This window comes from Echinops telfairi, unplaced genomic scaffold (genome assembly GCF_000313985.2).
Source record: "Echinops telfairi isolate 266 unplaced genomic scaffold, ASM31398v2 ScPeMD7_7457;HRSCAF=8495, whole genome shotgun sequence".
Lineage (NCBI taxonomy): Eukaryota > Metazoa > Chordata > Mammalia > Afrosoricida > Tenrecidae > Echinops > Echinops telfairi.
This window is the reverse complement of record NW_022111357.1, coordinates 31,882,571-31,893,782: the sequence shown is the minus strand read 5'-3', so window position 1 is coordinate 31,893,782 and position 11,212 is coordinate 31,882,571. Positions and strand designations below refer to the sequence as shown.

Below are 11,212 nucleotides of genomic sequence, written 5' to 3'. Positions count from 1 at the left end.
CTGCCAATGTGGTGAATAATGCTGATGGTTTTTCGTATGTTAAACCATCCCTGCATCCCTGGTATGAATCCCACTTGGTCATGGTGAATTATTTTTTTAATATGCTTTTGTATTCTATTGGCCAGTATTTTGTTAAGGATTTTTGCATCAATGTTCAGTAGGGATATTGGTCTATAGTTCTCAATTTTTGTGGCATCTTTGCCGGCTTTAGGTATCAAAGTTATACTAGCTTCATAGAAAGAGTTTGGAGTTTTCCATCTTTTTCTATGTTCTGGAAGAGTTTGTATAGGATTTAGACCAGTAGTTCTTAGCTAAAGCAGGGGAGGGGGTGATTTTGACCTTCAGGGAACATTGACCAATATTTTTGGTCATCATGATTTGGGTGGGGGTGCTATTAACATTTAGTAGGTAGGGGACAGGGATGGTGCTAAGCAGCCTATGGGGCACAGGGCATCCCCTGGACAAAGAATCAATCCTCTCATATAAAATAGCAAGAGCAGGCAAATGTATAGAGACCAAAATTATCAGGGCTAACCCGGGTGGGAGGAGGTGGGGTGGGAAGTCATTTTTAGGAAGCTAGGAGTTTCTGTGTGTGAGGACTGGCAGCAGCAGCCTTGGCCTGCCTTTGAAGAGGAAGAGAGGTCAGCATGAAGCAGGGAAAGGAGTAGGGGGGAAAGAGAAGCCAGAGAAGCCGAGACCTGATGACCCCAAAGTACCACAAGTAGCAACAACAACAACAATCTGTATTGTGGGAGATGAGTACTGGGGCTGTTTTCATGGGAAAGGTGAACTAGTGCCCTATGTCTCCCCACTACCGCCGGCTCCATGGTCCAGCCCCATGGGGACGGCTGCCTCTGGGGTCAGCATTGCAGCCCCTTCTAGAAACATAGGTGGGGAAGAGGTGTCTTCTCCAGGACCAAATGGAGGCCCTTCAGAGTGTTTTCTGGAGTCAGACTGACATGATGGCAGTGAGTTGAGCCTTCTGTAGCTGACAGGTTGGGTTTCTACCCCGGAGGTTCCCCTGGGAGTCGCCAGGGCTGCGTCTTGAGAGAAGAGGACTAACAGGTGGAGAGAGGGGTACAGAGGCCTGAGGAGGAAGAGGAAAGTCTGGGCCCTCCTGACCCCCATGGTCTGGGAGTGCCCAGGAGATGCCTGGTTGGTGAGCAGGGAGAAGGGTGCTGCCAGGGACATGTGGGTGGACCTGGGCACTATGTTGAATTAGAGCCCACTAGCCACCTGGTTTCCACAGGGTATGAGCTCACTCCTCTGAGGTGAGCCTGAACCCACCACTGGCTTCAGAGGAGGGAGATCTGGCCCAGCAGACACTTTTGCCAGGCTCGAGTGTCCACTCCCAGCTCTGTCACAGCTCAGGCGCCCTGCCTGCAGGTGACCTCAGGACCACCACAAGACCATGAGGACCACTGGACCCAGAGTTTGAGTGGACAGCCCTACAACAGCAGTGATAATAATGATCCAAGATCACACCAAGCCAGGAGCTCAAGTGGACCCTGGCTCATAGCAACTCCGCGGGTGTCAGACTAGAACTGTGCTCTCTATGGGCGGAAGGCCATCTCCGGGCCTTTCTTGGCTATCTCCATGCCATCTCCAGGCCTTTCTTGCAGCATGCCTGTGGGCATGCCTGTGGGTGGACTTGAACCTGGAACCTGCTTGTTAGCAGCCATTTGCACCACCATCATCACCACCCCAAGGGACTTCAATGGGATCAGCAACTGAGATTTCCCCATGTTTCCTGAATGCCTGACTCTGCACTAAATTATTTCCCAGGGATTATCTCTTTGGCCCTCACAGCAGGCTTACAAAGGTGGGATTGTTATTAATCCTATTTTACACAGAGAAAACTGAGGCCCAGAGAAGTCAAGCAATCTTCCTAGGACCACAGCTCTAGGGTGCAAAACCTGGTGGGTTTAACACCCAGGCCAGTGTTCAGGGCTGTGTTAGGCAGGGTTCTCTAGAGAAACAAAACCAGCATGCGCGCACACACACACACACAGCCCCACAGCACAAAGGAATATAACAGCTAATTAGTCCACACAGCAGTACAGAAGGCTCAGTTCAACACACTTCCGTGGAACAGTTAATATGCTGGAAGTCCTTCAACTCACAAGGGCTGCAGTGTCCAAGGTCAAGGAAGCAGACGGCTGAGTCTTCCCTCGGGCAATGCAAGCACAATCTGACAACAAGCAGCAAACAGCAGGGCAGGTCACCAACAGTCAGCAGCTCAGGAGCTTAACAAAGCTCGCCCTGATGGGATATCGAATTCAAGCAATGCAAGACGACAGGATCCAAGGCAGGTTTTGAAGGAACCTCAAGCTCTAGCAACACGATCCACAGGTTGGCTTGTCCCACAGGTAGTGTAGCTCACAAGTCAAGGCAGAGAACTAGGTAAAGCAGCCACACACTAATCTGATCACCAGAGAGCAAGAGAGAGAGGGGGTGGGGCTTCCCAAGGCATTAATCTTGGCCCTCCAATCAAACTGCAACATTATTAATCCCACATGTTCTTATTGGGCAGGTTGGCACAGTAAACCTACCTATCACAGGGGCCACTGTGAGACCTTAAAAAAAAAAAAAGAAAAACAACAACAAAAAAAAACAAATTCACTGACATCAAGTCAATTCCAACTCATAGAGCCTCTATAGGACAGAGTAGAACTCTCTGTGGGTTTCTGAGACGATAACTCTGAATAGGAGTAAAAAGTCCCATCTCTCACCTGAAGAGCAGTTGGTGGCTTTGAACTTCTAAACTCACAATTAGCAGCCCGATGCATAACCCACCCCACCACCAGGGCTCCGTGAGAGCTTAGATGTGATGAAATCTAATCCTGCTCTAGAGACTGCCCAGCACCATGGGGAAATGATGCCGGTGGCAGTTACATAATCTCCTGTCAACTTCAGAAGGGGTGGAGTCTAGTCTGTCAATCAGGTCACAGCTTGATGACCTCATTTGGAGGCACTAAGGAGATAAATAGCTCACTGGAGCTAAGCTGATTGCAGCCAGAGCCCTGTAGCTAGAGGAGCCATATGGAGACCCCTGCCAGCATTGAGATGTTTCCACCACCACTGGATCCACAAGACTTTCCACCCACTGGCCTGCAATCTTCCTGTGTTCAGCATTATTGCATGGCTGGGCTGTGTGAGTCTAAGGAGGAATTTATGGACTAGTATCGACATATGGAATAATATTGGACTTTTGGACTTGATCTGGACTTTGCTGGGGTGTTTTCTTAATATACAATTGTTCTTTCACATAAAGCTCTTTCTTATACGCACGAGTCTCCATGGATTTGTTTCTCTAGTCAACCCAGACTAACACAGTGCCAAATCAGAAATCAGGCAGCCTGGCTCTGGCCTTGGTTCTCCCACTCCACTTGCTATTAGTATGGCTTCGGGCAAGGCCATTGGTCTCTCTGGGCTGTGGTTTCCTATGTGGAAATGTGCAAGAGTAAGCTAGATTGGCTCTTCTGAGCCCTCTGGAATGTTCACTCTGAGAGGGCCAAGCCTACTGGGCTCCCTCCTGTGTGGTTCCTGGCACAGAGCAGAAGCATGACAAGCATTTGTGAATGGATGAGTGAGACTTCTGGCAAGACTAAGGGGGTCCCAGTGTGTCTAGGAGCCTGAGCCCTGGTCTTGGATACCTAGTGGGTGGCCTGCCCAGTTGCCTTTCCTGTGCCCCTCCCTAAACCTACCTAGGTCCATAGTAAGGGAGAAAGCTCTCGGTAGTGCCCAATGCCCCTGGTACAATGTCATTCCATCTGTCTTCTCCAGCTGACCACACCAAGAAAGGAACACCTGTGTTCCAGGATCTGGAAGTTGGGACCGAGAGAACACAGCGGTGCCCAGTGTGGCCTAGCAGGTCTCTTCATTGAAGCAGTTGAGAAGGCTGCCTTCTTTCATCACGTGGGTGATGAGACAGAGAAAGCCCTTGGGTATCAACCACAGGCAGTGTGCCAAGCAGCCGGAAAGCCAGAGAGAGAGCAGCCCACGTCCCTGCTGCAGTGTCCAGGGGTCTAACTGAACTCAAGGGTCCGAATGGACCCCTTGGAATGCCCCTGCATCCTTATTTGAGCCTCTTGTTTGCTTGGCCTCATGGGAACCTCATGTGCGTCAGAGCAGAACCGTGCTCCCTAGAGATTTCAATGATTGACTTTTTAGAAGGAGACCACCAGCCCTTTCTTCTGTGGCGCTTCTGGATGAACTTGAATTGCCAACCTCTAAGCTGAGTGCATTAACCACTTGAACCATACAAGTCTCTACAAGCTGGTGTCCACATTCAGAAAAGGATACTCACTGCCGTCGAGTCGATAGATACTCATAATGACCGTATAGGACGGGGTAGAGCTGCCTCTGTGGAGTTGCAAGACTGTAACTCTTTTCAGAAAAAGAATGCTTGTCTTTCTTCCACGGAGCGGCTGGTGGTTTTGAACTGCTGACTTTGCAGCCCAGCGTGTCACCATGACACCATCAGGGCTCCTGCACGCAGATCAAACTATCATTGTTACCCAATGAGAGCTTCCAAAGAGGAAGACCCTGGATAAGATGGATTGACACAGTGGGCTCACACCGAATGACTGTGAGGCTGGTGCAGGACCAGGACATGTTTCATTGTGTTGTAACAGGGTCACTGGGAGTTACCACGGACTCATCAGCATCCCACAAAAACCAAGATTCTGTATGGTCTGGTCTGGGAGGACGTCCATGGGGGCAGGGGGAGAGGGGGTGACACCACCATAAGTTACTTTTCTGAGTGACCCCCCCCCACCCAATGGCGGCACCACTGTCTGCAGCCCTGGGCAGCCTTCCTTGATTCCTGAGTGATCCTCACACTCGCGCGCTCACACACCACACACACACACACACACATGCACGCACTGTCTTCCCTCACTTGTCCATGCTTCTTGGTGCCTTGTCCACTCTTGTTAATGTCTCCAGTACAGTGATTCCGTTCAGGTCACAGTCTGCAGTGACATCGCCTCCTTAACATGACAAAGAGGGCCATATTGCCAAATGAGCAGAGCCACAGATGTCGGGGAGAGGAAGGCCACCGATATGTTTGTGGGGGATGCCGCTCAACCCGCAGTAGACCGTCCTTCCCCCTGTGCCCACCCCTCTCTGCCCCAGCCAGTCACTCTTTCCAGGGGTGCTTGCTCCAAGGTCCGGAACCCATCACTGTCCCCTGGGGGACGCCCTGTTCCTCACTGCCTTGGGACCCTTCTCTCGAGGGAGAACCCTCTGAGCAAGTGCAGAGTCTGGGGCAGGAAGGGAGACTCAAGTGACAGGAGTCGGGTGGGAGCAGGGAGTGACAGGAGTGGGGTGGGAGACGGGAGTGCCAGGGCTCATCTCACTTTCTCTTGCTCTTCTGAAAGCGCCCACCAAGCGCCGTTTGGGTCTGGGCTTGAATATCTTTGGGATCCAGTTCATCCCAGCCACTGACGCCATGAGCGGGTACTCGCCACTTCCGTTCTGCCAGCCTCTGTGTTTCCTCTTGGACAAACTGTGGATGAAAGTACCCGGCAGCCGCATTATCAGAGCAGGCACGTGTAAGCTACACAGGCCCTCAAACTCATACAGCAGGGGGGCTGGATAAATTACAGAACTCCCAATCAACTCTGAGTTGCAGACAAAACAACAGAGAACCTTTGATAAAAGTATGTCGTAAGTGTGAAATGGAGTCTTTCGGAAATGGAAACAGTTAATGAATTTAATGCCAACCGAAAGGTTGGCATTTTGGCTCCACCCAGAGGCACCGCAGAAGAAAGGCCTGGCCATCTACTTCTGAAAAAAAGGAGCCTTTGAAACGCCCATAAAATGCAAGTCTCCTTTGATACACATGGGGTCCCCGTGAGGCTAAGTCGGCTCAATGGTATTGGCAGGTGTGTTACTTTGGGTAGACGAGAGAAACAAATCCAGGGAGACTCATATGTGTACGGGAAAGTGCTTTATATACAAGAGCAATTGAATATTGAGAAAACATCCCAGCCCAATCCAGATCAAGTCCATAAGTCTGATAGTACCCCATATGTCCGATACCAATCTATAAAGTCCTCTTCAGACTCACACAACACATGCAATGACACTGAATGCAGGATAATCACAGGCCAGTGGATGGGAAGTCTTGTGAATCCAGTGGTGGTGTAAGCATCTAAGCGCTGGCAAGGGTCTCCACGTGGCTCCTCCAGCTCAGGGCACTAATGTAGTTCCATGTGTCTTGTCAACTACAATGTCTCCCAGGAAGTGAGCAGAGAGAGAGAGAGAGAGAGAGAAAGAGTGTGTCTCCCGCTTCCCGGGAGGAACTCCAGAGTTCCCAGAATCCTCAGGAGAAGGCCATGCCCACACAGAGGCCTCATTGCCTATGACCTGATTGACAGCCTAGACTCCACCCCTTCACTCTGACTCCACAAATGGACACCAGATTACATAACTACCACAGCAGCTGGGTCAAGAAATCAACATATTGCACAGGTTTGAAAAGACCTCTTTAAGCGAAGATGCCATTTGGAGGACTAAGTGCACCTGGCCCAAGCCCCGGTCTTTTCAAGCATCCTAAAGGCATGTGAAATGTTTCCGGTGCCTAAGGAAGACTGCGGACAGTGATGCATTTGGGTGACAGTGTTGGCAAAGGCTATTCCTTGCACTCTGCTCTGCCAGAAGCATGAACCAACTGCCTGGGAAGAACGACAGCCAGAGAGCTCCTTAGAAGCAAGGGAGGTGAGGCTTGGTCTCACGTACGTCAAACACGTGCTCAGGAGGGACCAGTCCCTGGAGAAGGACATCCTACTTGGTAGAGTAGAGGGCCTGATGAGATGGATTGACACTGTGGCTGCAACAGCGACTCAAACTTCGGAAGGACGTGAGGGCGGCGCGGGATTGGGAGTGTTTTCTTTAGCTGCGCGCGGGGTCGCTAGGAATCAGAACCAACTTGCTGGCACTTGGGCAACCAAGTGTGGGACATGTCTGTGGTTGTTGATGCCTTCAGATTGATTCCGACCGATGGCAATGAATGTCATGTGACAAGCAGCACTGCCCCCATCGGGTTTCTAGGCTGTAGTCTTTACAGGAGCAGATAGGCTCTCTCCCTTGGGGCTTCGTGTGGGCGCTCAGTCAGTCTGTGGATGGCTGAGCACTTAACTGTTGTGTTCCCAGGGCTCCTTCTGCTGATACTACTTGCTGTTTAGCTGAAATCCGGTGTGCACTGGACATCCTGAGTTACTTAGTTTGGCTGGTTGGTTTTTGTTTCTTCCGAGTCAGCTGGTGAGCATCCAGGCATCCTTGACCTCTGCCTTTGCTCAGCAGCAGCCAGTTCAGACCTCCCGAGTGTTCAGACCCAGAGCCCTCGGCCCCTGCAGAGCTTGGCTAGAGGGGTGGCTGTTCTTCCCCTCCCACCAGCACCGTGGCTCCTCAGGCTGATGAGCGCACTTTTGAGACTACCAGAGCTAGTCAAGGTCACAGGGAAAGCTGTGGCTCCAGCTTTTCCTCCTCTGGGCAGCAGGGACAGGATCTTGCTGGTTCCTTCCTTTGAATTCCCTTCCCTGGACGAGGCAGCGCACCTGGCTGCAAAACCCTAGAGCCTGGGTACCCCAAGGACACCCAATCTTCTTTGGCAGAAGGTGAGTAGTCACTGTGGTGGGAGCTGGGATACGGGAAGTCCTGGTGTAGCCACCAGCTCTGTCTATAACCCTTGCTGTGACCTTGGCCAAACCACATCACCTCTCTGGGTTTCCTGGTTAAAACCGGAGTATAATTATGCTAGCTAGCTCTGACAGAGTAGTTAGAGAGTCCCTAGGGGATATCAGTGGTTTCTGTCTGACTACCAACCTAGAAGTCAGTGCTTCAAACCCACCCAGCTGCACCACAGAAGAAAGACCTGGTAACCCTTACCAAATGGTGTTCCAAAAGGCCACACAGTCAATAAGAAACAGAGCCAGGATTTGAAGTCAAGCAGCTTGGTGCCAGCACCAAGTTCCTTAGCCACTCTGCCCTGCTGTCCCTGGGAAAGTACGAGAAGCAGCACAGGTGCTGGCATTGTGTGTGTGTGTGGGGAGGGGGGGCCGGCATCTCCTGAGCCCCTATGCTGTGCTAAGGAGCCCTGGTGGTGCATTGGTGAAGCGCTCAGCTGCTAAGCAAAGCCTGGAGGTTCTAACCCACTTGTCAAGACAGCTCCATCTGTTTCCGTGTGGATTACAGCCCAGGGACCCGACGGGCCAGCTCCACTCTGTCACACGGTGCTGCCAGGAGTCAGCATCGCTCACCAGCAGCCAGCCACCACACCTCTCGCTGAGCCCAGACCTGAACAGCGGGTCTCACGCCAAGGTTGTGCTGGTTACTCCACTCCATTCTACACCCTGTGACACTGGGCCACACTGTGGGCAGTGGGCATCAAGGGCAGAGTTACTTTTTAACACCCACCTCATAAGGTCCAGGAAGCCGTCTTGCGCTCCCCCAGTGACTTTGATCCCAGCCTGATGGAGCGGCCACCCTGGTCCTGGGCCGGACACTGTTCCTTTATCCTTCTCCTAGCCCATGGACCCTCTTTGGTGCCCCCTTTTCTTCTCTCCACTACAGAGTAGGAAGAGTAAGAGGAGCCCTAGCGGTGGTGTCAGTTAAAGCCCTAAACTGCTAACTGCAAAGTTGGTGGTTCGTGTCCACCAGCTTCTCTGCTGGAGAAAGATGAGGCTGTCTGCAGCCTCGGCAACATTCATAGGGTTACTGTGCATTGGGATCGACCTGATGGCAGTAGGTTTGGTTTTGGCTTAAGAGGAATAATACTTCACATGTGTACTGCATTTTCACCTGGTGTCATAGTTAGACTGCTAACCAAGGTCCCCAGTTCAAACCCATATCCGCTCAAGTGAGAAACAAGAGGCTTTCTATTCCTGTAAAGATTGACAGCCTTAGAAAACCACAGGGACAGTTCTGTTGTACTCTATAGGGCCACTATGGGTTTGAATTGACTTAATAGCTGTGTTTGTTTGGGTTTGGGGTTCTGATTTTGGTCCTGGTTTGGTTTTATGCCGACTCAAAAGTCCCTGAGTGGCACCATTGGCTACACGGTCAAATATCAACATAAGCACTGGTGGTTCAAACCAACCCATAGGGACTCGAGGAGGAAAGGCCTGGCAGTCACCTTCTGCAAGGTCACAACCTGAAAGCTCTCTGCAGCAGTTCTCTGCACACATGGAAACGACTCAATGGCTCCCGGGTTCACTTTCACCCACACGCACAACCCCCACTGAGCTGCAGGAGTCCCTGTGTCCCAGCCCCACAGAGGAGGGAACAGAGGCTCACAACGGTGGGTAACATTGTCAGCGCCATCCCAGCGGGGATTCAAGCCCATGCCTTCAGACTCCAAACCCAGGACTCCTAGTGCTCAGAGGGCAACTCAAGTTGCTTAGAGAAGAAGAAAGTGAGCCCAGCCAGGGATGTGCTCTGCTCACGACCCACAGCCATCTGGACAGATCTGAGACTCCCCAAAGCTTCACCTTCAACCCCAGACAGTGACCGCCAATGTTATCAACACAAGAAACAACGGGGCCTTAATGAGACGAAGCCCAACATAAAAGAAAGGGGTCTTTTAGTCCCAAGGCTCACCCCATTCCACAACAAGGCCTGAATCCCAGGTCAGACTTCCCAGGTGGGCAGGTCTGGGGAGCTGGGCAGGTGAGCTTGGAGTTGGGCAATCTCTACACCATAAGGGTCAGGTCTTCGTGGGGAACTTCCCATGCAATGATGGAGCCAGTACAGGCTGAAAGTGCCAGCCAGCTCAGGGCCTTTGGGATGGGTACCCTGATGCCGGAGGTATGTGAGTGGTACCAGCAGTGGAAGGATAAGTGAATTCAGGGCATAGGAGAGCAAGGGGAAAGTTCTCAGTCAAGGGAAAACAAGATATGCTAATGCTAAACACTCACAAGATGCTTTTTATCATGTGTGCCTACAGCTCAAGTCTCTATGACCCCACGTCTTGCAGGGGGGAGTGCTGGGTGGGAAGACTGGGACTAACGGAGGGACATTCTAAGGCCCCACCCAGGCACTCCCCTGGCTCACACCAAAGAGTCTCAGTCCCTTCCTTCTCAGCGCTGCCTTTGCTCCCCACTCTCTACTTCACAGGGGCCCATTCCCCCCAGAGCCCATGTGTAATCCTGCAGGCGGAGGGGGTATGCAGGTCACCATCTTCATTTCTGACCCCTCAGTGCCAAGAGGGAAGACACCAAAAGTGTGTCAGCCGCAACACTGGTGGGCAGCGATTTCACACCTGGGCTGAAAAGCCAGAACCATAAATCTCCCCTACCCGGCAGGCTGCCCTCCCTAGGCTGCCATTCTGTCTGTCAGGTCTGAAGACCTCAATCACCTTCCACAGAGGTGCCAGCAGGAGCTGAGACCATACCAGACCAGTCCAGGCTCCGAGGCTGTGCTGAGTCAGTGGACTGAGGCAGACAGACTCTGAGCAGCAGCCCACACCGCCAGGGTGCCTTCCAGAAATAACCTGGACCCTCCTTCCAAGCCCTAGGACTGGGGAGATGATCTCTGGGGAGACTAGGAACCAGAGGGGCCGAACTTCCGAAAGTTCATGAGTTGTAAACTGGGAGAAGCTCTCCATCAGAATCCAGAAACTCCCAAGAATCCTGGTGTGTGTCCCCAGACCCCTACCCCCTCCACTCTAGTGAAGACCTAGGAAAGTTCCTGCGGGGACCCTGGGAGGGTTTGGAGGGCGGAGGTGGGGGTAGGGGGGTACTCTTATCCGGCGCCCAAGCCTCTGTCCCTTGTGGACCAGAGCCTGTCAAGGTCCCTCCATCCAAGTCCCCTTTTCCTTATCCCCCGACTGGAACAGCGCCGGCCTGGCTTCCCTCGCCCCGCAGCGCGGCTCACCTTTGGGCAGCTTGGAGACGTTCTCCAGGATCCAGGAGAAGAGGTGGGCGAAGTCGCAGTCGCAGAGCCACGGGTTCCCGTCCAGGCGCAGCGTGCGGAGCGCGGGCAGCGCGGCCAGGGCGGCCACGTTGAGGCTGCGGAGGTGGTTGTCATGGAGCTCCAGCACCTGCAGCGACTCCAGCGTCTCGAAGGCGGCCTGGTCCACGCCGGCCAGGCGGTTGTTGGCCAGGCTCAGCTTGAGCAGCCTGGCGGCCGAGCGGAAGGCCCCGGCGCCCAGCTGGGTCAGGTTGTTGTAGCTGAGGTCCAGGAAGGCCAGCTTGGCGGAGCCGCG

At 52.7% G+C, this 11,212-nt stretch overlaps 1 protein-coding gene across 1 annotated transcript in view; it reads right to left on the bottom strand.

Moving 5' to 3' along the window:
• Positions 1-11,212, bottom strand: part of LRRC38 (leucine rich repeat containing 38) — a gene marked incomplete at its 5' end in the record, with an annotated part of 39,277 nt that extends 28,065 nt beyond the window's left edge. The window contains one exon of the mRNA XM_004705418.2: positions 10,882-11,212. Coding sequence (XP_004705475.1) covers positions 10,882-11,212 — 331 coding nt within the window. The remainder of the gene's footprint in view (positions 1-10,881) is intronic.